The sequence below is a fragment of the Lacerta agilis genome, chromosome 11 (assembly GCF_009819535.1).
Source record: "Lacerta agilis isolate rLacAgi1 chromosome 11, rLacAgi1.pri, whole genome shotgun sequence".
In the NCBI taxonomy this organism is placed as follows: Eukaryota; Metazoa; Chordata; class Lepidosauria; order Squamata; family Lacertidae; genus Lacerta; species Lacerta agilis.
The window spans coordinates 14419090-14444319 of record NC_046322.1 but is presented as its reverse complement, the minus strand read 5'-3'; the positions used below and the strand labels follow the sequence as shown (position 1 = coordinate 14444319).

Below are 25230 nucleotides of genomic sequence, written 5' to 3'. Positions count from 1 at the left end.
CATTTAATCCATGTTATGAATTCCTTCTACAGTCACATTCTTGTACATTACTCACCATCTAAAAGCTTCCCATGAAACACTGCCAGCCCAGCAACTCGTCCAATAAAGGTGAAGTAAGACAAATGGTCTTCATTACAAAGACCTGAATTAGGATTGATCTGCAGAGTATAGTTGTCCCTTAATTTCAAAAAGAAGAAGGATATAAGAAATTGGCATCACATCTGGCTGGCTTTCACTTTTTGCCAAGTGGCACAATATTCCTTCAGAGATACACACAACGGGAACATGTAAGCTATTCAAATACTTGCTCCCACATCAAGCTAATAGACAGGAGCATTGTGTGACACCTTAAAGACCAACTGGCTTATTGGTGCAAATGAAATAAACAAGCAAGATCCCGCTGCTGTGTGCAGTAACTGTACTGATACTTTATACACGTTGAGTTTTCTTTATGTTACTGTAGGCTATGCATTCTTGCATTTCAGCGTCTTTTCAGCCTCTTTCCCCCCTTTCTCTGTGTGAATAACTTCATGCATTTGATGAAGTAGGCAGAAGGCTATGGAAACTTATGGCACACAACTTAATGGTTAATCCTCTTTTGAGTTTGCTGCAGCAGATTGACCCGGCTACCCCTCTGGGAATATTTCCATTATTCACCTCCAGAGAAGGTGTGTATATTATTTTTCTGCCCGAGGGCTGACCACCCCTCTGAAGGCTACATGCGAGGCAGGAGTAAGTAGCCAAAAGGAGCTTGGCCAAAATGACCCCTCCACACACAGTCACTGCCTGCAGAAACCCACTCTGCTTCTTCTCTCTCCCCATAACAGCGCTGAGCTAGGAGGAGAAGTTTCTCTCCTCCTGCCGCAGCGCTGCTGTGAGATGGAAGAACAAGGGGAGAAAGACCCCTTCTGACCTAGAAAAAAGGGGCCCTTCTCTGTCTGGTGCAAGAAAACCTTAAGAGCTCCTGCACTGCATCTCTTAAGACCCTGTAACAGCACCGCTATTTCTAAGGGAAGGTTTCCGTGAAGAAACGAGGAAGACAGTTTACACCATTGCTGGTTCCCTTTCTAATCATTTTCTGAGGCCCTGGCCTCATTTGGTGCCCACAGCCAGCGAAAGGAAATCAGTACGCTCCTATTAATCCATTGTCTCAGTGTACTGAACCCATAAAGGGAAGCGATACAGGTATTGACGCCCTGCATGGCAAGTGTTTTCTGTAATCAATTATTCCATCTTTTAAGCAAGCTTCTCAGAGTTAACTGTGAATTAACTGACCTAGAATGATTTCGAATGTGTGAAACCAAAGAGAGGGAGCAATTATAATTAAGGTTCCCTCATATTACCTTTGGTAAAGGGCAGTTAACAGTTGACATAAATGTGAATCACTCCTGTTTTTAATGCCATGATGTTATTGAGACGTCTTTTTACAGCACTGCTACCTGAGATCCCGTGAACCGCAGATGCCAACAACTGAATGAAGGACCTTCTGCAAGCCAAGCACGCTTTCCATCCTTCCCCTTTCTCTGGCTACTTAGCTAAGCAAGGCCTTGTATATGTCCAGGTATCATCTCTGGATATGAACGTAGTTTTTATGGTTCTACCTTTACATTTGGTTTTTTATTTTTTGTCTCATGAGTGAGGAAGAGTTATAAAAGGAATGAATACGAAAGGTCTTCAATCAGGCTTTCGGCTGATTCACATTCTATGTCTTTGTGGGAGGGGAGTTATTGGCTCGTTTTTATTATGTATTTTGTATTCTCATTTTGCATTTTTTTCTGTTTTCTGTTGTGAACTGGGCTGGGATCTTCGGGTGAAAGGCGATATACAAATTCAACAAACAAACAACAATAATAATAAAGTTATAGATGGGTGGGACAGAAAAAAAACAGCCATTGGGTGAAAATACAAATACTACAGTATGCATAGCACCAAATCAAATGCTGGCTGAACCACTGGTTTCAACTCTCCACACCCACAAGCTGTCTTTTAATTTTTTTTTAAAAAAATGTATTTATCCATTCATTTATCAGCTTATTATTATTATTATTATTATTATTATTATTATTATTATTATGTGAAAATCCATTCCTATAAGTGGAAGGGAATCTCTTTTTGTAACATTGTAGGAGGATAACTATAAACAGTACTGCAAACTTGCAAACACTCCCTACCCCTTTTGATCTTGGAGAGAAACATTGGGATGTTTTGTTCTACACCAGGTTTCTGCCTTCTCCCCTAAAATGTGTTTTAACACTTGGCTTCCATCCCCAGGAATTGTTTGATCATCTAGCACAGGCACCCCCCAAACTCAGCCCTCCATATGTTTTGGGACTACAACTCCCATCATCCCTAGCTAACAGGACCAGTGGTCACGGATGATGGGAATTGTAGTCTCAAAAACTTCTGAAGGGCCGAGTTTGGGGGTGCCTGATCTAGCAGTAGCAACTCACGGCGACCCTCAACTTAGGCTGGGGTTACATTCCGCGAATAGACCATAAAGCCAAAATCCTGTGTAGTCTAAAAACATTGGGCTCCATGGCAGGTAGGATTCCCAAAGTCTTTTTCTCCAGACACCCGCCCCTTTCTGCCAAGTGCATAAAGCTGAATGCACACAAGTTAAATGCACATAGGATCCAAGTTATCTGTACAAAGTGAGCTCCAGTGCAAGCAGCCAGCCCCCATTAATTCTGTGTGGCTGGGAAGGAAAATCTTTCCAGCAAATTGAGAACAGACTACTTAATTTACCCAGGCAAGGAAAAACAGGAGAAGTCAAGGGAGATTGATCATGTGCAGCAATCTTTGGTAAAACGAACTGCTCTAAGTATAGTACAATACATCTTCATATTCGGCTCAATAGCCAAATCATTTCTGAACAAAAACAAAAACGCACATTGAAAGACAGAAAAGATAAACAGAACCCCCTGGCAGGTCTTTGAGTGTATTGAATTACAAGACAATAAAAGGGAAAACACTTTGTATATGATGAACTTACGTTGCTGAATATTCAAAGAGGCCATAATAAGGATTGAACATTTCTTTGGACAACAGGAAGAACCATTCTCTGGCCACACCGCCATAGTCAAGGCCCTTTTCCGACTCAAACTCTATCCAGAGCCTGGCTTTCAACACATCTGGTCTCTTCACCGACATAATTCTTCTATACGATTCTTCAAAAATGTTATTTCTGTGGAGTTTCATCTCAAATCTGTTTGGTATATCAGCCTTTGGGGAGAGAGACATATTTCAGTCACTGACCTGAATGCATTTAACTTACCATTCCCTGCTTGCATCATTAAGAGGAGATAAAACACTTAAGTGCTTAAAATTGTCCTCTTCTATGATATATGGTGGCCAAATGCAGCCTATTTAGAGGTGGTTTGAAAACACATTGATAATATAGTCCTTTGTTATAACATTGACTGGGAAAAGTGTAAGGAATAAAAAGAAGTATTTTTACAGTTTCCAAGGATCTGCTGCTGAAAATTGGGAACAGGGTTAGCTTTGAGCAACAAGGAAAGTTCAGTCCACAATGCTAAAAGTTGTTCAATTTGAGCTAAGTGGTATTTCTGTGTGCCCCTACTCTGATTCCCTGCACTAGATGGGGCCAGAGATTCTGGATGAGACCCACTGAAGTAACGTAAGCCCACTGATATCTTAGTATGATTTTGTCTATTTGTCTATTTTTATTTATTAAATTTATATACCTCCATCACAAGATTTTGGTGGGGTGGGGTTTCACATACAGCTATCACCTGCTATATGTAAACATGTGCCGGAAATGTGTGTCTAATATTCTAAAATCCCCTCAGCAACATCATTATCACATTTTTTTTAAAAAAAAAATTGGTAATATGTTAACCTTAAACACTGATTTCGATGGAAGTCTAACTTCCAACCAATTTATGTAAGTTTCCTTGAGTCCCGGACTGGGAAAGAGCCAGGATAAAAATAAATACACATAAATATAAATAATAGGCAAAATCCCATTTAAAGTTCTGCCACAATCAATGGATCTTAAATGTAGTTAGCATTTAATTTGGACTACACTTTTTCTACCTTACCCGATGATTCCTTGGACTGAGGCTCATAAGCTCAGGTGTGCATCTCTCTCCAGTTCACAAACCATCCCCATTCATTTCAATGGAAGGGGAAACTACTTTACACAGGTACGCACAGAGCTATAGACTCCACTTTAAGAAAACTTGGAAATCTACTTGCACACTAAATTGCACAGTTGCGGGGCTGGATCTGGACAGCATCTTGAGAATGCTAATTGTTAGGCAATGCTTCCAGGGTTGGCCCCTCCCATTTTGCCACCGGAGGTGAAACGGGAAAGTGCCCCCCCCCCGAAGCCATGCTTATGGGGGTGCCTTGGGGTGGGTGGGTGCTTGAGTATTGGGAAGGGCTGAAGAGTTATCCTTTATCTTCTTTCCCCACCCTTCCCCTCCACATCTTAGAGAACAGTTAAAAGTGGTGGAGAGATCAAAACCCACCCACCCCACCCGTCCTTTTTGGAAACAGGATCCTTCGCCATGATTGAACAATTGAAAGGGCAAGTCTGCAAGATAAGCACTGGAGTATTGCTGGAAAGAGGGGACTGTGTGTGAAGCCCAGCACCCTCCCAGCCACCACTGCCTGGCTCCGCCCCCTGGCTCCTTCCAGCCCCCATGCATCACATCATGCATCATCAACCCCCCCCTCAAAATTTTTTTTATTCAAGTAGGTACCCCCTGGTTCCTTCCAACTCTACACTTCTATGATTCCCTCTCTGAAGACTATCAGCTCCAACCGTACTTACTGGTTTCTTTAACTTCTTCCTGAAGTAGTCGTATTTCTGCTTAAATTCTCTGGAATAAGGAACAGCCTGGAAGAAAGGCAAGTGCTATATGTTAGCAAGAAGCATCAACAGAAAATATTCCCTGGCACTTTGCTTGCTTCCACCTTCTTCCTTTGACCTTTCTGTTTCATGCCCTGCACAATTCATTTACCCCAAAGCTAGCCAACAACTATGGCTTCTCTCCAAGCAGCCCATGCTTGTGGTTGTTGTTGTGGTGGTGGTCGTTGTTATCGCTTCTATCTCATTATTCCTGCAAGGAATGCAGAGCGACACGCGAGGCTCTCCACCCACCCTAATTTTATCCTCACGAGGATCCTGTGAGATTGATCACGCTGAGAGACAGTGGCTGAGTGGGGATTTTTGTCTTGGAACTTGCTCTCCTCATCCACTACATATACCATAGGTAGGCAAACTAAGGCCCGGGGGCCGGATCTGGCCCAATCGCCTTCTAAATCCAGCCCACGGATGGTCCGGGAATCAGGGTGTTTTTACATGAGTATAATGTGTCCTTTTATTTAAAGTGCATCTCTGGGTTATTTGTGGGGCCTGCCTGGTGTTTGTTACATGAGTAGAATGTGTGCTTTTATGTAAAATGCACCTCTGGGTTATTTGTGGGGCATAGGAATTCGTTCAATTTTTTGTTTCAAAATATAGTCCGTCCGTCCCCCTCCAGCAAGTTCTGAGGGACAGTGGACTGGCCCCCTGCTAAAAAAGTTTGCTGATCCCTGCAATAGACTAACAAGTATGGCCCAAGACATTTTGGTACCTGAAGCAAACTATAAAACGGCGCAACACCCCAACAGGAGAGAAGGGGTGAATAAAAATCTACACCAGGAACAAAAAGGTGAGGGAATAACAACTTCGGGAACAAGCTGGGGGGGGGAGAATCATATTGACCTTACCCAATGGTTGAAGTGAGAATAATCGGTGGGGGGGGGGGAGCTGCTCTGAATCATGCCAGGCAGGTGCAGACTCCTGGAGACCCAAACAGCAGCCCCAGAATTTGCTCCCTACCGGTGCGAGAGGTACAGCAGCACCTACGATTCACTGAGAGGTTGCTGCAGAGGTGAAATGGCAGGGGAGATGCTGAGGAGGCGGCAGGCCTGGCCTCTAAGGAGCACTCTGCTGCCCTCACTGCCACCATGGCAATGGCAGCAGCAGGCAATGCATCCTTTGGAGCTTGGATCTGCTGCCCTTGTGGATCCTGCTGCCTGAGGCAGCCACTTCCCCTTGCCTCAAGGTTGGTCCGGCCCTGAAGTAACCAGTCAAGGCAGCGTGGCATTGGGGGAGTGTGGCATCTGGGTTTGTAAGTGGGACAAAATTCTGCTCGCAAAATGTCTTGCTAACACGTTTGCAGATCACTAGCCTATAGCAGATTTTTCTGAAATAAAATACTCAAGCAAAATCAGCGACTACCGGTAAGTTGCCCAGACTGACAGTGAGTTCTACATTCTGATGTCCAGAATCTGAACGTGTGGATATAGAAGAGGGTGGCTCCCCCCCCACCCTTTTGGAGGTAATTGGTGAAGGCCTTACATTCCCTATGCATGGGTGCAAACTGTGATGCTGACATGCACCTGTTAGGCTGCTGTTTAATGGAAAACATGATAAAACACCTGTGCTGATGAGTGATTTACAGTGACCTCCTTTGAACTTTGATAGCTGACAACCACATGGCATCATGATTTCGGATGACTGACAGGGGGATGGTGCTGCCTTCCTGTCAAAGTTGGCCTGTGAGGGAGATAAGGGTCTAGCCCACTGGTGGGATCCAAGTCATTACCCCAACATAATGGGACTTCTCTGGCTGGCCATATAGTCAAGAATGGAAATTGTGGCCCAAAAAAGGTGTCAGGAACAGGAGTCCTACTGAATTAAACTAGATGCTTCCTAGAATATGTGTTTACGATTACATTACGGATTTTTGAAGGAATATGCATCTATTTTTAAACCATTGGCCTGTTTGGGCTTTTCCCACAGATTCTCTCGTCACCCCATTATAAATACAGTGGTACCTCAATTTAAGAACAGCCCTGTTTATGAACTATTTGGTTTACTAACCCTGAAAAACCGGAAGTAGTGTTCCGGTTTGCGAACTTTACCTCGGACTAAGAACGGAAGCTGAATGGTAGAAGGGCACCGGTGGTGGGAGGCCTCATTAGGGAAAGCACGCCTCGGTTTAAGAATGGATTTGATTTAAGAACAGACTTCCAGAACGGATTGAGTTCATAAACCGAGGTACCACTGTATACCAATGTATTCCAAATCCCACTTTTTCTAATGCCGAAATAATCGGTCTTATTTATCAGGCATACCAAATTAAGAAATATAGTCAAGTGCTCCTTTTTCATTCATAGCACTGGGGTGACGGTGGGTTATGAGCATATTTCCTGCTGCCTTGGAATTGCATAGTTTTTTTAAAAAACGAAGATTAAAAATCATCTTGTGGACTAGGAGACAAGTTTTATCGTCTCGGATTGGGGAAGGAAAAGCTGGCCTGACATCGATCCAGAGGAACAGAAGGAAGCACAGATGAAGCAGGCTTCTTCCAGGCCTGCTGAAGCTGGAAGCATCCATCTGCTTGCTAATGCAGTTTTCTCAGGAGACAAAACGCTTTTTGGAGGGGGAAGTTTACTCACCAAAACGCCACACTCTACAATCTGGCATTTTAAAAGAGAAATGCCAGGTCCCCAAATATAAAATGAATATCGACAAAGGATATTCATGTGGATAAAATGGCTGTACGGCCGCCAAGTTAAAATTTCTCTTCAGGGAACTGAAATAATATATTTTTTAAATCAGGGGACGGATTAGTTTTCTTGGGGGAAGGAATCAAGATGTTCTTGAACTCTACAAAGAAGCCATAGTGTGATAAGATGCGAAGAGGAAGTTGGAGCCTTCAGATTTTGTGAGTTTGAATTACACTAAACGTTGGAAGTTCTCCACTGTCATAACTTTGACTGTTTTCTTTTATGCCTGATTTGAAACTGTAGCCTGACACTGTGCTTATAGACAACTGCAACCCCCCCCCCCCAAATAAAAGCTTGGGATAACAAACCAGTTCCCTTGGTTTAAGCTCTGCAAGCTTCTGACTGCTGGATTTGTTATATATTGTTAGGCATGGCAGTGCAATATATCTGTATACATACAATATATCTGGAAGCAGATAGGTCGTTTTACACACACACACACACACACACACACACACACACACAAGAAACAAAGAACAATTACTGTGGGGAGCACATTATTGCAATTAGAATAAAATAAACAGAAGGTTCAGTCCACTTTTACAGACATCTGTTATTGAGTATTCTTTCCAGCTCGTGTAGCCTGAGGATCTGAGAGCACTTGCCAACTGGATCCCTGGCTCTTCATGTTTATTAAAATCAGGCAGAGTTGGGTTTTCCATCCAGACCTCAGAGGGTGCCAATGCATCTTTGAGTGCAAGCTTGTTCCCAGTTGGCCACTGTTGGAAAAGCCAAGTTCCACCCTGCTTTAACAGGCAACTTCAGAAAGCTCTCCTTTGATGGAGGTCATTTAAGCAGAGGCTAGACAGCCACCTGTCACAGACAGAGCGGTTGCACCCTGCATTGTTGGCTCCTACATTAAGCGGGAAGATTGCCACCAGGGTCCTTTTTCAACTCTATAGTTCTAGTTTGGATAACTTTAACCCAGTATCTAAACTACCTCTTTCTGAGAAAGGGATTGGAGAAGGTGGCAGCTCTCTCAAGTCTATAGGCAGTCTTGGATGATACCATTTATCGGGTGCATTCCAGTCTGGCTTCTAGTTTGATTAGGCAAAATACAACCCTGTTTGATACCACTTGCTATGGTATCTGTGCCTCTTCTTTCGGCTCAAGGCATAGTGTTATGATGGAAATGGTCCTTTCTGAGGGGAATGGGCTTCGCAACATGGTGCTGGGGGGGACTTTCTGCTCCATTTCATGGCCAATGGGATGCCTCAAGGTTCCATCTTGTCCTCCATGCTTCTAAGTATCTGTATTAAATTGCTGCAAGGAGCCATTCAGACATTTCATCTGGAGTGCCACCAGTATGCAGCTGACATGCACAGCACCACCTCTCTTTTTCACCTGCTAACCCCAAGGTGGCTTTGGGAACTCCAGGACATATTTAATGGCAATTGCTCCATTGGTGCAAGCTTTGCAGCTTGCCAGATGGAACAATTCTCCCTCTGCTCCCCACCCCATCCCACCGTTCTGGGGGGAACTCCCAACACCCTTCAAAGCCAATTGCAGGTAGCACAGAGGGCACTGGAGAAGTGGAAGAAAAGGCTCGTTGCACTAGCAGGATTGCTTGTGTGTAGTGGAATCAAGTCCCCTGAATAGGTATTGATATGATTTTGGGGCTGATGAACAGATGATGAAAAAGAAGCCAAGAGCCGATAATGAGAAAAGTAACAGTGTCATGCTCACTCTATAAAGATCTGAGGTCCGCATTTATTACTCCACTCTTACTCACTACCCCAGAGCGTCCATCTGCGAACACTTGTTCTTTCTCTTATCTGATCTAAATGAGCTGACAACAACAAACGTTTCTAGATTTATTGAGGGCGCAATGAGATTAAGGGCCACAATAACCATTTGACTGATCTTTTTACCCACTATTTTTTTAACTGTACATTGTGTATCTTTTGTTGCAATGGCTGCTGGCTATGCGAATAAAGTTTTTATTATTATTATATTAAATGAGAAAAGTGGGTGGGCAGTTTTCCTTCAAAGCAAGCAGGACTATTTTGCTCACAGTGATCCTCAGGGTACCAGCTGCCAATCACAGATGCCTCAACTCAAATTTACACAAAATTCTACATTCAAGTACTTACTGGACCAGTAATAGCAGGATTCTGCAGTCTGGGGTCTTCCCACTGGGTAATTTTATTATCTGTAAGTTAACAAGAGAAACCACAACATGAGTTCTCTTCTAGAATCCTTTTTACATCCAAACTGAGATTTAAAACAACAAAACAACAACAACAACAAAACATTCCTCTTCTTGCCTATCTCTATATACATTCTGCAGTGTTAGGGGGGAAATTATGTACACCCCATCCATTAAATCCCCCATCACAACTGTTTAGTGGGAAACATCCATTCAAAAATGCAAATACCATCTATAATCTAGCACTTCATTAGTTAACAGACTTTATAGTATCACATATACAAATTATAAACCCCTCTTTCCAGGGATTTATAATTTGTGTTCAGCTCAGATTAGATATGCAAAAATGCAGACTGGTGAACTGCTCCAAACACCTGACTAAATTTACAATGCAAATGGGTTTGCATTGGACTTGTGCAAATGGACTTATTCAAAAACTATTTCCGGGATAGACATTAGGGCTACCCCACTAGCTCATAAATGTAAGGACGGACGGCTGCAATGAAATGCTGGAGGAAAAGAGTGGGATGGGTAAAGCCCTAGAGAATGGAGAAGGTCAGAAATTAAACCTGTTTAATTTGTTTTTTTTGTTTGTCAAATTCAAGAGTAGACTTAATTAGAACCCTTAAAATATCAATTCAGTTATACGTTGTTTTTTTTAAGCTGTCCTGCTATTCCATAGGGCATGGGAGACAATCCTAGTGGAGAGAAAACAAAATAAAATAAAAAATTCTTTCCAGTAGCACCTTAGAGACCAACTAAGTTTGTTCTTGGTATGAGCTTTCGTGTGCATGCACACTTCTTCAGATACACTGAATGTATCTGAAGAAGTGTGCATGCACACGAAAGCTCATACCAAGAACAAACTTAGTTGGTCTCTAAGGTGCTACTGGAAAGAATTTTTTGTTTTGTTTTGTTTTGACTATGGCAGACCAACACGGCTACCCACCTGTAACTGGAACTAGCGGAGAGAGAGAGAGAGAAGAAAAAAGAAAAAAAACTGGAGCAGGCAGCTATTGGGGTATATGCACTGTTGCGGAGAAAGCTAGATGAAAACAAGAGGGCTGTATGTGTTGGGAAACAGCTTTGTGAAGAAGAAAGGCAATTCAGAACCTATGGCATAAATTATAAAGGCATCTCCTGCTCACATAGAGAAAATTTAGGTTTTTTTAATCCCTTTGAGGGATAGATATATATAAAATCTCTCTCTCTCTCTCTCTCTCGCACTCTCAGCACAACTATATTTTGCGGTCTGCCCTGGGTCTGGAATCTGACCACTGTGTATATGAGAAGCATTCCTCAACGTCCTTATGCTCCCCAACCTGGAGGAAAAAGTGCCATTTAGGATGGTGGCAAGGTCAACTCGTATGTCTGAAGTTCTCACAATGCCCATATAGACTTTAAATCAAGACTCTGAAATGCAGAGACTTCATTTATATATGGGTGCTCTCAGTGTCTAAGGTCTGTTTTTTTATTTGTGTGTGTGTGTGTATGTGTGTGTGTCACATATTAAGACTGTGTACAGGTCTGTGCAACCCTTTGGAAGGAATGTGTTTGTATGTTTTGGGGTACACCGAAGCCAGGGTGCAGTGTGACAAGGCCGATTTATGTTGCAAGCCTATGTGTAAAAGAGTGGATAATCTTTCCTTAATATCCTTTTGCCATCCTGTTGCGTTCATGAAGCAACTTAAGGCTCGAGGCCTTCTAGCCTTCCAAAGGGTGACATGAGGGTCCTAATACAAGCAAGCAATTGGAAATACGGAACCAGGGGGATCACAGAATCATAGAATTGTAGAGTTGGAAGGGACCACAAGAGTCATCTAGTCCAACCCCCTGCAATACAGGAATGTTTTTGCCCAACATGGGGCTCAAACTCACGACCCTGAGATTAAGAGTCTCGTGCTCTACCGACTGAGCTAAAAGTCCTGGGAATTATTTGGGGCTCTTTTAAAGTCCAAAAACTTCAGCAATAGTAGTCATAAGTTGGAAAGCATTGCCTTTGGGAACATATTTACAAACTTTTACTATCTAACACACGTTAAGTGATAACAGAGCACAAGTGCAATTTTAGGCTCTCAAAAACAATATACCCTTTGGCAGCACACAAACACACAAAATTAGGGGGTGGGAATCATGGCAGAACTCTTAAAATAACTTGACCATAGAGCTCACTGATATGGCTTCTTTAAGCATAAATGTATGTTTTTAAAGTAGTAGTAGTAGTAGTAGTAATAATAATAATAATTTTATTATTTATAGCCTGCCCATCTGGCTAGGTTTCTCCAGCCACTTTGGGCGGCTCCCAACAGTAATATTTATTTATTTGCAAAAGAAATCACTGTACAACGGTGTGGTTGGAAGCGTACACTATACAAACACGGCAACGTTTTTTTGCACTGCTCGACCTTTCAAAAACTGAGGACAGCTTTATCACAGAGAAACTGCAAATGGCTCAATTTCTGCCCTTTGCCGATGGGTAAAGTAGGCAGAGTTGCTTGAAACCGTGATGGACGCAAGAGGGATTTGACTGAAATAAATATCCTTGTTTGTTTGTTTGTTTGTTTGTTTTAAAAAAGATGGATCTTGGAAGTTTGCCAGCTACAATTTTGTAGAGGGTGGGGGGAAAGAGCCTTAAAAGCCCTTCGTGGTTTCAATGAATTTGGAAATGTCTGAGAATAAAAGGTCATCTGTTAAGCCAGTGGTGTCCAAACATTTTTCAAAGGGGCCAGATTTGATGAAGTGAAGGGCCATCAAAATTGTTGACCTTTTTTTTAGGATTGAATCATAGAATCATAGAGTTGGAAGAGACCGCAAGGGCCATCCAGTCCAACCCCCTGCCAAGCTTGAAGTTGTTGAGGCTTTTTTAGGCTTTTACCCCAGGAAATAAACTGCCACAGGGGCTGGAATGGGCCCCCGAAATGGACTTTGGACATGCCTGTGTTAAGCAGTAGCTCGTGGTATCGGTGTGTGTGTGTGTGTGTGTGTGTGTGTGTGTGTGCCCCAGAACAAACTATGGAGCCTGGCTCTAGCAGGAGAACTGGCAGAGCCACCAGTGCCAACACTCTTGCTTCAGCCAGTACAGAACTCTCCTTCCTTGGAGGTTTTTAAGCAGAGGTTGGATGGACATCTGCCATGGATGTTTTAGCTGAGATTCTTTGCATTGCAAGGGGTTTGGACTAGACGACCCTTGGGATCCCTTTCCAACTCTACAAATTCTATGATACCATAGCACAGCTGCGTAAACATGTGGCTTACTTAAGGGAACGTAGGTATGAAGTAGCCTCCTAAGAACTTCCAACACCCATAAGGAATAATAGAATCATAGAACTGTAGAGTTGGAAGGGATCATCAACTGTAGTCCAACCTCAGGCAATGCAGGAATATTATGCTCAATGTGAGAGTGAGTTGGTTTTAAAACATTGGCAATGGTAAGCGACCATGGCATCACCCTGTACCCAGATTTCGATGCTTGGGGTACCATGTTTGTGACAGGAGAATTAAAATCTATTCCTGGGGCTGCAACAAAAAGCAGCTATTTAGGATTGAGAGTGGCAACAAATCAATGCTTAGGATTGCTGTGTATCCACCCCTGTGCCACAAGCTTCAACACTGAAGACATATTATACCGGCACAGGTGGAAGATACACAAAATTAAGGGGTAATTGGCAACTTTAAGCTTCAGTTTCTTAGTTAAATACAGGTGTTCTCTCCCCCCGCCACACACAAATGGGCCAATCTAGTCCTGAAAGTGTAGGGATTCTATTCCTTATACTAAAGCCATGATACTACTTAAAAGCTATTCATGCCCTTGCAAAATATGTAAGCTACTTTACCCAAGCAGTTTAATTGAGAATAAAAAACCTGGCACCATACAACTACGGATACTTCTAGTGGTTAATTCTATGGCGTTCCAAGGAAAACATAGAACACAACAATGGCGCATTAAAAAAATTTTTTTTTTACAAAAGTTAATTTTACAAGTTCAATACTACTTTCTTCTGTTTTCCTTTTTAAAAAAAAATTCTAGAAGATATTTAATGAGCAATATGTATTCATGAAGATATAAAGGAAAAAAACCACAAACACTCCCAGCAGAAGAACAAATTATTTCTGTTGCCACTTGATAGTCAAAACACAACGAAGACCCACACACTTGTTCAGAGGTGCTGTAATAGGACAGGGTCTACAATGAAACACCATTTACACTGGAACTTCAAGGAACAGAAGTGTAGAGAGATTAACAGGGAGAGTGCAAGATTAACATGCCACAAATAGAAAATAAGGTCAGAACTGGCGTTGCCCCAAGACCTTCTTTGAGTAATTTGTGGGGGGGAAGATTCTATTGAAAATTTCTTCCACTGCCTACATAGACAGACTCGTGGCTACATCATTTTTTTTCTCATCTTATTTTCTATTCCTAGAGTGTGCTTTCGTTTATTAATAAGTGCATATAAGCCATGGGATCCATCCACAACACCAAAATAAAATAAAATAAAAATATCCAAAGAAGTTCAACAAAAACAACCACAAAGAAGAAATGTTAATGCTTCACAAGATCAAATAGGGACAAAGCTTGATGAGCCAATTAAAAGCAAGCTTTTGGTGAATTATACAGTACCGTAGGAAGGCACTAATTCTCGGGTATGAATGTCGCCACATATCAACACCTGGCTTCCTAAATGAAGAGTAAAATTACAAAGCTTTCACTTCGATATTGATTACCTCCCTCCATCTACTTGCTGTAGAACCTGCGTGCCTACTTACTATGGTCTATATAAAACGTTCTTCCATCCAAATGTATCCTTTCCTCCCAACCAGGCTGTAATTAAAGAACAAAAATAAATAAACAAAACAACATCAGCAGGAGAATTAATATTTATTGATGTACTAATGTGCACTTATTTCAAGCAGGCAAGCCTATCTTCTTCTCCCTTTAAGAATGCTCCATGTGGTATATATACATTTGTTCTGAGGTTCGGTTTTGCATTCTGAGCCATGTGCGACCCGAGGAACGCATGGCTCTCTTGCACACAACGGACGCCACCTATTCCAGGGAAGGGAACCAGATTGCGCATACCAAATGATGATATGTGGATCTGGTTCTTCCCCATCAAACCAACGGGCAGGGAGAATGTCAAAGCCAAACGGAAGCTGCTTTCGTTCCTGGAGAATGGTTGGATTCTAGGTCTGGACGGAGGTGTTCCCAACATCAAAGCCTCCATTGCAGTCAACATTGCCAGAGTTGAGAAAGACAGACAGGGCATACGCTGCAAGCTAAAGGGTCCAGATTTGGCCCCCTGGCTTCTCTACTCTCAGGGAGCAGGGCTCAGAAGGGCTGCTTGCAGTCAGAACTGACAGTACAGTCGTACCTCGGAAGTCGAACGGAATCCGTTCCGGAAGCCGCGGAAGCCTCGTCAGACATTTGGCTTCCAAAAGAACGTTCGAAAACAGGAATACTCACTTCCGGTTCTCAACCGTTCGGGAGCCAGAATGTTCGACTCCCAAGGCGTTCGGGAGCCGAGGTATGACTGTATGGGGCTAAGGATAAACCCACAGTCTGACTCCGTGTTAAGGCAGCTTCTTAGAATAGTTTTATTCTTAGCCTTTAGAATAGGGGCACGTACAAATGGAACACAACACAGCTTTTCCCAGGAGGTAAATGTAATATGTGCGTTGGGGTGGGGGGGGGAAGAGACCACAGAGAGCAACAAAATCAGTTCCCTTGTTTCTTATTACTAGAATGCAAACCAGTGGCATCTTCCTGCAATCCTACAAATTGCCTGCCTCTCAGAGGACAGTCTGAAATGCAAAGTTGTCATTTACTCGTGTAAATTAAAGCCATGAAGCAGACTTTCCGTTCATGCTGCAGAAAAGAATCCAACCATTAAGCTGGATTTGTGAAGGCCTATGAAAGAACGGGGGAGAAGAATATGTACATATATACAGATCTCCATTAGCAGGCTGAGAATGTATTATGAAATGAGTCATATTCCCTAACGTTGGCATTTGCAAGTCTTCCCTCTCATTAAAGCCTAACTGCTTTTGATTTGGTAGCAACCATCCGGAATCCAGAGACCGTGCAGTGATTTAACCTTCAGCGATGGCTACATTGGTCCTTTCATATGCCACAGCTAAATGGGCAGGCATCGCAGCCAAGCAGTCAAGTGACTGGACGCTTCAAAAGTGCTGTTAGAAAGACTGTGAGGGACACGTTTTTTGTTCACAGTAAAGCAGCAGGAACAACAGACACAACCGCCACGGCACACAAATCTATCCACACATGCAGCAAGCGCCTAGATCAAACTGTACAAATGTGTGAAGATGGATACTTACAGGAAGGGGACCTAAGTCGTTAGGGTTTAAAGCAGCTTTTGAACGCAGGTGTACTGGGAATTTCAGCCGCGGATCTTCCTGTAATGACAAGCAAGTTGCTGTAAGAACGCCATAGCTTGGATCTGCACACACACATCCATTTCATATTTACACCTTTACTTGGACCTCTCCTATCAAAGCCATTTCTTCACTAATTCTTTGATTCCAAGAAGAAGTAGTCACTTTGTAGACTGAACCTTGCAACCCACTATTGCATTTGTGGCTTAACTCAAACCACGTACACAACTATTTTAAGGGAATGTTTTCTTTAGGAATGCATGGTTCAAATGAGCAGATGCAAGCCATTTTCAACAGTAACTCATGCGGCTGTTTTAGCTTCTTCCCCCTTCCCGCGAAAACAACATTCCTTATAGCCAATTAGAAAATTGCATGCTGAACTTTCAAGCAACCTATTAAATAATGCAATGGGCTTCATTCAAACCTTATAGCTAGAAATCTCATACTTGGCTTTCGGTATATCTCTAAGGGCTGCAACCCTAAACCTACTTAGCTGGCAGTAAGCCCCACTGAATTTATGACTAGACAGGATTGCAGCCTATTAAAACCTACAGGGTTGTGTGCAGCTGGGCAGAGGTTTGCAGTTTATTTTTTGCTACGCAGTTTCAATCCACCTCAGTTATTCTGGAGATGGCCAGATATGCAGGCTGATATTGCACAACATTTTTTTTTTATTTCCTGTGTCTGGAGCAGCCCGGGAGGCTGAACATGAGGCAGGAGGGCTGGGAGAGCTGCTGTCAGTGAGCATTTACAATGCTTAGCTAGCTAGACCAATGGTCTGACTTGGTATAAAGGCAGCCTTCTATGCCGATAAGAGAATAACAGAAAGCAGCACGGCGGGACACAGAGAGAAGCTTTGAAGATGGTGTTGTGCGTGCAGAGATCACAGAGATAAAAGAATTATAGAACTGTAGAGTTGGAAGGGACCATGAGGGCCATCTAGTCGAACCCACTGCAACGCAGGAATCTTTTGCCCAAGGTGGGGCTTGAACCCACAACCCTGGGATTTAAGAGTTTGTGCTCTACCAACTGAGCTATCCCTGGATGTAAACGACGACATCTAGAGAGTAAACCAAATGAGCTCAGAATGCACCGTAAGCTCCTTAGGGAAAGGACATGTCTTTTTAAAATATTATTCTAAAATGCCAAGTACCGTGGCCTAGCAACAACAATAATTGACTGGAGAAGTTGAAGAAACTGGCTATTTTCAGCACAGAGCATACAATATAGGGTTATGGGGCAAAAGCTTTAAAGCATAATGTGCGTCCGCTGAGCTGCTGCTAAGAAGCAGGAGAACATAATATTTAAAGTTCCATGGAGCAGCTTATCAGGGGGAAAAAAATACAGGCTGAAATGATAGTTCAAAAATGAAACAAGTGTAGAAGAAGCCTGTAGACTACCCTCCATTGAATTCTGCTGAAATTTATTTTGGTATCTCCCCACTCCCTGCCGCTTCCACCCCAACTTTCACGTGCTTTCTGGTCTCTGCTGTGAACCTCTATAACTCCCCCAGGTCCTCCCCCCAAAGATGCACACATTTGGAATTCCTCTTACCCATGTAGTGGTCTTTGTGTTATGATCGATAAAGAAAGGTCTGCCATTGGGTGCTATTCGCATCTCCCAGCCAGGAGGTAAGAAGCTTTGGGTCAACTTATGCTGTGGTTTTGGAGAATTGTAGGGAGAAGGCTGCGGAGATTGCGGGTTGGAAAGGGTGTCCTTCACAGCCCTTCGCACAGGAGAGTCCTTGATCAGTCCCTGTGGGAAGAAGCAGCGGTAAGAATCAAGACGGTCATCTTATAGTGTGAAAGATGCCAGGTTAATTTTTTTAAAAAAATCATTATAACGTTTTTATCCCACTTTGAAGCAGCTGACGGTGACACACACTCTTCTCTGCCTCTCCATTTAATCCTCACAACAACCCTGTTCAGTAGGTTAGGCCAGGGGTCAGCAACCTAAGGCCCATGGGCCACAAGCGGCCCACAGGGGTCGTTTAACCGGCCCACGAGCCGCCCCGAAACCGAGCCGTTCGCTTGGCGAGTCCCTGTGTGCTGCACTAAACTGGCGCGGCGAGGGGACTCGCTTCTGCAGTGCCGGAAATCGTGTCTGCACAGGTGCCAGAAATCGCAGGCGTGCACACTCACATGCGTGATCCGGCCAACGGAGGGATCTCCGCTGGAGTGAACCAGCCCAGGCGAGGTAAACCTTGCAGACCCCTGGGCTAGGCTAAAAGACTAGCCCCAAGGTTACCCAGTGGACTTTTATGTCGCTGAGTGGGGATTTGAACCTGGGTCTCCCAGGTTCTAGTCCAGTGCACTAATCACTACACCGCAGAGATCTTCACCTGGGATAAAAGGACTGAAAGCGCATAATCGTCCCCATCACTACCTTGCCTGGAAATCAGCCGTTATTCCTTGTCTAATGCACTATAAACATGTGCAGCGCAGTCAGCACAGACACACACACACAAAGTTATTATTGTGGTTAGGCTGAGACAGATGCAGAAGACAGTGCAAGCCCTGAATCTCACCTCCGAGGGCATACCCTTTCGGGAAGCGAGTGAGGAGAAACCCAAAACTCCCACCACCCACCACAATGCAATCCCATCACCCCAAAATCCTCAGCATAGGTACCGGCATTTCAATGCACTAGAGCAGTGTTTTTCAACCTTTTTTGGGCAAAGGCACACTTGTTTCATGAAAAAAATCACGAGGCACACCACCATTAGAAAATGTTAAAAAAATTAACTCTGTGCCTATATTGACTATATATAAAGTAATTTTTCAATTTTTCCCACGGCACACCAGGCTGCATCTCGCGGCACACTAGTGTGCCGCGGAACAGTGGTTGAAAAACACTGCACTAGAGCAGTGATGGCCAAACTTGGCCGTCCAGCTGTTTTGGGACTACAACTCCATCATCCCTAGCTAACAGGACCAGTGGTCAGGGATGATGGGAATTGTAGTCCCTAAACAGCAGAACGGCCAAGTTTGGCCATCACTGCACTACAGCATCAACCTGCCTCTTCTTACCAAGTATAACGCCACAGTTTTAACTAAACGCTCAGAAACCACAGCATGAAAAGGGAAATAAAAGCAACGTTTTATCTTTAAGGAAGAAGGGAGTGGGGGTGAGACTGAGGAGAGGAGTTCATTCCGGCCATTTTTCCGGAGCCCCAAATCCTCTCTCCCTTTCTTTCTTTCTTTCTTTCTTTCTTTCTTTCTTTCTTTCTTTCCTTCCTTCCTTCCTTCCTTCCTTCCTTCCTTCCTTCCTTATTTATTTGACTTCTTACTTGCTGTTCACCATAAAGCCCCAAAAGTGGGTTGCAGCAATGAAATAGGCAATTATAAAACAAACGGAACAATTATAACCCTAAAACAAGAAAAACGCAAAAACAAATAAAAGCAATTCCATGTATAAAACAATTAAAACTAAAAACCTTTTCTGATCTTATCACTGGGCCACTCAAATATACAGGTAAGTTTCACTTTGTTGGGCAACAAACCCTCTCCTCTACAATGTGATGAGGAAGAGAGAGGAGCTAAATTTTCATATTAAGATGCAGACTGTATACTGTATGCAGGCAAGAAGTACATTGGAGTGGGTGCAGAAATTAGGGGGTTGGACGTGAAGATCCCAGGCAGTGCCCCACTTAGGCACTGACCAAACCCACACCTTCTTGAGCTGTCTGCTTTAGGTGCCTTCAGACCTTGCCCTGATCTGAGAGTATGTGTTTAAAATGAGGACTCGCATGCATCATTCATAGAGTGCACACAGCAGGTGTGCGCATGGATGTGGTAACACAGGGGAGTATAATGTGCACAGGTGTTCGGAGCTGGGAAGCTGGCAGCAGCGGGCCATTTCTTGGTGGCGAGGGGTTGTGAACACTGGCCTCCCAGCCTGCTTAGGCAAAGAAGTGGCAAAAAGGGATTCACCACCTGAATCCTTCTTGCCATAAAATGCTGGCAATGAGAAATCTCATTTGCGGGTTTTCAAAGTAAGGAAGCAGCTGCGCCTTCAACTACTCATTATCTTTGTAAAGCAAGGTTGCATATGCTGGCCTCATTTGTGTGCAGGTCTTGTTGTTCACTGAAAGGGCATAACTCGGTGGTAAAGCACCTGCTTTGCACACAGAAGGTTTTAGGTTCAATCCCTGCCATCTCCAGGGATTGGACTGGGAATGTCTGAAACCACAGAGGACTGCAACCTTGAAGTACAGACAATATTGAGCCTCCTGGGAGGGTTCACAAGACTCCCCCAGGCATTCTAGGCACAGGGGGTGTCCAACAATCTGATTGCTATTGGGGTGATGCCATCTAATTACTTAAAAAGTTAAACTAAGGGTCTGTCTAGTGTTCAAAGTGTGCACAGGTATATTTGCAATGCTTTTCACACTGATCAACACACTCTGAGCTGTGATTATTTGAATATGTGGTGCATTGAGAATCTGACTTCATGTAATTGCAAATATTGTTACTTCCGATTTCAACCTTTCAGTGTTTCATCCACTGTGATTATTAATTCGTGCAAAGTTGTCACACTCAGTTGCTAAAAACTTAACTTGCAGTGCTTTCCCCCTCCCCAGCTGTCACTTACAATACAGAAAGCATGAATATTTTCCCCATCGGCTAAATGAAGAATACAAAATATATTCACTTGCTTTGATTCTGTAGCTGGCTATTTTTTTTTTCTGATGTGCACCTATGATTTTTGAGCAAATACTTCATCAAATGGATGAAATAAGTGTAATAAATAAATCACTTCTTAGAAAAGCAGCAGTATGTGAAAGTCCAAAAACAGAAAGCAGCAGCAGATCTGAAAGCTGGGCCAATCTGAATGGGGAGAGGGGGTTGCATGTGGTTCATCAAATGAGTTTTTTTCAAAAGATATTGCTTTTTACTATTATAAAGGGGTATCTTTGTATTATGTCAAAAGAATTAATTCCATCGGGGAAATTACTTCCCTTCACCAGAAATGTTTTCAGCAATGCAGAGACTGAATAGAATTATATCACATTGAAAGTGCCTAGATTTTCTGACCACTGAGCACAAAAATGTAGCTATGCTAAATGTTTGGCAGTGAACAACAATATCTACTTTACAACCGAAAGCTCATCTTCACAGAACAAACTGAACTAAAGGATTTATATTCAAATGCAAAACAGAAAATAAGAGACAAATTGAAAAGTTACGTTCAATCTACATGCCCTTGCTTTGTTGACTGAAACAACAAAAAAAGAAGGAAATTAAAATAAACAATGTGAATATTTCTTACGTGATGATCCTACAAGATTTGAAATAAAAATAGGAGCACAACTACCAACTGTTCAGCATAAGAACTGGTCAGAACAGCAACGTGTAAATGTACAAAATAAAGATACAGGAGGGAAAAATAACCTGTAAGACGCAAACGTAATTTTTTTGACGCACAAAGGAGTTTCTGCAAAAGACTGACAAGTTGACTGGAAAACTGGAAGTTAAAGTAAGGAATAACAAGATAGAGAGAATGGGAATCCAGGAGGAAGGGAAGGTTTGGGAATTGGAGATAGCACTTCTCACCTCAAGTGGTGCAGATAATGTTACTGTGGGAGTACTGAGGCTACGAGGCCGTCTGATCTGAGGCTCACTTAGATGGTTGTTACTGTTTGATGTTGACCCAGTCGCACCATCCTCAGCAAGCTATTTCAGAGGCAAACAAAAGTTAGCTACATGTTATGACCTTCCTCGCCAAAAGACGAGCCATTTCATGATCAAACAATTTACAAACGTTCGTACCGGTCGGTGAATTATTAAATAACTTTTTCGGCAATAACATCCCTGCCTAGAGGGGGGTGGGGGGAAAGGATCACACCTGGAACAATTTCTGCCATGCTGTCAAAATCCTGCTTTTCAATTGCATTCTAAATGTTCAGGAGTACCTTTTTTTGAAGAGTGAAGGCTTTTAACGCTATTATACGAAACCAATGTGGGCGAGGCATTTAGACAGCTCAAATTACGGGGCGATGGGGGATGAGGAAGGGAGGAAAAAGCCCAAACCTCTTAGCCACTGTTACAGGTAGGTAGCCATGTTGGTCTGCCATAGTCAAAACAAAATAAAAAATAAATAAAAATAAAAATTCCTTCCAGTAGCACGAAAGCTCATACCAAGAACAAACTTAGTTGGTCTCTAAGGTGCTGCTGGAAGGAATTTTTTATTTTATTTTGTTTTGACTCTTAGCCACTGTTTTGGAAGGCTACAATTTGTGTGCACAAGATCTAAAATCCAGGGGTTGGGAGGGGGTCTGTTTGTGGATTTAAGGCCTCTACTACTTCTTCCTTCATAATGTGCACACTAGGTTTCCCCATTACAGGTACTACTTTCCCTTAAAAAAAAGTTAAATATAGTACAACACTAGGACCAGTTTATTTATTGGTATGAAACAGGTACATAAGCCCCAGTGGCTAATGCTTCTTCATCTACCACATTTACTGTAGCTTACCTACTTGCTTCCAAAAGGTTCCCTAAGTGGGGTACCTTTTGGCTGCCCAAGATGGCATATTTTTGCTCAAGTTAAGTTCAAGACTGGCTTCTCTCGGTGCAGTCATTTCACCTCCCCATTCCACCACAGCTCCTGACGTCTAAGAGTAGCAGAAAAGAACAAGTCGCAGAGAATTCCCTTGTTCCTCTTTGCTATTGCAAAAAAGCACCCAGGACCTGTTGCGGGGTGAGCAGGTGAGTGGCAGGTATGAAAAAGGGCTGGTTTTTCGTGGTTGGAACAGACAGCTGCTACACAGTCACCCACAGGCTCATTCACAGCTCTTCCTGCTTGAACCAGTCTCTTGATGTAGGAATGGCACCAAGCTCTTAGGAAAAACACTCAGTGATACAACTCCCACCAGCTAGTTAAGGCTTAGTTACCTAAATCACTGCTTATTCTCTGCCCCTGTTTGTTCACATAACCCGCTTACTGCTTCTGCCTGCTTTCGAACGTTATCTTCTGGCCATGGTCAGCTCATGTACAATTTCACTTGCTTTCTTGGCTGCTGACTTATACAGCTTAAGCAATTCATTGGCACTGGTGTTAATGGTGGTTACAGTTAACCAGCATCCCCTTAAGTCAGGATTTGAAACCCACTTCAAATTGTAGCTTTAATGGGGGTTTATGGGGAATACAGGTTAGCCTTTTACAGACCCTCCAAGTGTCTCTATTTTCCAGGAACAGCCCTGGATTTACAGAAGCTGTCCCGGTTTCTGAATTGTGCCTGGAATTTTCCGCTTTTCCTTAGGATGTCGCTATTTCCATTGGAGAAATGTTGGAAGGTATGGAGTTATCCAACCTCCCAAGCCACCTGAAGGCAGCCCTATATAGGAGTGGCTGGGGCAGCCCACTCACATGGGTGGGGTATAAATAGCAAAATTAATAATAATAATAATAATAATAATAATAATAATAATAATAATAACAATAACAATAGAATAGGACGTCCCAGTTTTCATCAGAGAAATGTTGGAGGCTATGTTAGCACTGTGAGGGAAAGGGGAGAAATTGCTCCAAGGAAAGCAAGAGCTGCACTGAAGACCCACTGCGTTCTTCGGGATGGGGTTCTACTTTGTTATAATGCAGGTAACTTTTTGTCTTCAACAAGCAAAAACGGTGAGCGCTCTTGCCGCAGGTTGACAACCACAGCTTCATTTAGGCAAGCAGAAACAGAGAATTTTGCTCTTCTTCACCCAGTTACAAAATAGCCCATCACTGCCTTGCAATGACCCAGTTCCGCCCCGCCGCCCCCGAGGGCAGATGCTATTAAGCAGAGGAAGGGTGGACAGGAGTCACGATGCGCACCTCCCCGGGTTTGATGCATATTGAAACTGGCATCGGCCTGTGCCAAACACAGCAGATCTTTCCTTAATCAATGCATGTCTCCTCAGCTAAAACCAATTACTTCCCCAGAAACTGTCCTCCCCCACGGATAGCTGTCATTCTGAAATTTGACACGGCCGCGGAATGGAAACGACTCCATACACCCGATAAACATTCTGTTGCTTTTCTCTGGATAGCAAGTTCCGTACCTGCATGATAGGACGAGTCCAAGTTGTGGTTCGATTGTTATGATTGACATAGTAAGTACGACCCTTAGCATCTTTCCTCTCTTCCCAGCCCGAAGGTAAGCCCGGTGTAGTATGTACATAGGCCACTGATGGCTGTTTATGCAAGAAATTACCATAGTGTTACTATGTGACAGCGGGTCATTCATACAAACAACAATTGCAGCAGTACAACCAGGAAGTGTGTGCCGGCACAGCAACTCCCTCTTAGAAGGCAGGCTCACGTTCAGATACACAAAGGGTTCATTTCCATCCTCTGGAGCATGGGTCACAAAAGTGACAAGAAAATTGCAATGTGCTGAAATCAAGAGGGATACAAACATTGTCCAGCTTGAGAGAAGCATATTTTACATTATCCTCACTGAAGATACTGTTTGTTCATGAAAGACAGGCAACAGGAAGAGCGGAAGAGTATAAAAGGACTTAGCAGAATCAAACACTACTGCCAGGAGCACCGAGAACAAAATTATTTCACTCCCATTAACCAGCATTCCTTCAAATAATGCACAATTGTTTGTTTCCCTAGCTGAAATAAGAGGTTTGTCAAACCCTTCATGGCTTGTGGGCAATATCTGTTTTGCTGGGTCACAGGCTGTGCAGCCTTGAATCCAAATACGTTGGTTAATAATGAAACAGACTTTCAGATATGTCACCATCCATTGTTTAATATATGGGATTTACAAATATTTGAGCACTGTATTCTTGTTTTTATGATGTCTTATTTCCATGAACCTCCCCTGCCTCCGCTTTTTATTCTCAAAACAACTTTCTGAGATAGGTTAAGACCAGGGTTTCCCAAACTTGGGTCTGTTTTTGGACTATAATTCCCATCATCCCTGACCACTGGTCCTGCTAGCTTGGGATGATGGGAGTTGTAGTCCAATGACAGCTGGAGACCCAAGCTTGGGAAACACTGCGTTAGACTGAGAGTCACCCCGTGAACTTACTTGGACTTGGGTCTTCCCAGGTTTAGTTTGGTACTCTAATCACTACAGTCACACTGGCTCAGTGGCAGATCACCT

At 43.1% G+C, this 25230-nt stretch overlaps 1 protein-coding gene across 15 annotated transcripts in view; it reads right to left on the bottom strand.

The window, feature by feature from the left end:
* The window catches only part of NEDD4L (NEDD4 like E3 ubiquitin protein ligase), a 253666-nt gene that overhangs the window by 16659 nt on the left and 211777 nt on the right, over positions 1-25230 (bottom strand). For 5 of the 15 annotated variants that reach the window (XM_033164293.1, XM_033164282.1, XM_033164283.1 and 2 more), the window contains 10 exons: positions 24173-24304; positions 21682-21801; positions 17681-17881; positions 16070-16147; positions 14501-14555; positions 14355-14411; positions 9681-9739; positions 4799-4864; positions 2993-3222; positions 56-177 (listed from right to left, as the gene is read on the bottom strand). In XM_033164293.1, the coding sequence (XP_033020184.1) occupies positions 56-177; positions 2993-3222; positions 4799-4864; positions 9681-9739; positions 14355-14411; positions 14501-14555; positions 16070-16147; positions 17681-17881; positions 21682-21801; positions 24173-24304 (1120 nt within the window). The remainder of the gene's footprint in view (positions 1-55; positions 178-2992; positions 3223-4798; positions 4865-9680; positions 9740-14354; positions 14412-14500; positions 14556-16069; positions 16148-17680; positions 17882-21681; positions 21802-24172; positions 24305-25230) is intronic. The other 10 variants (XM_033164294.1, XM_033164295.1, XM_033164284.1 and 7 more) reach the window with 5 other exon arrangements.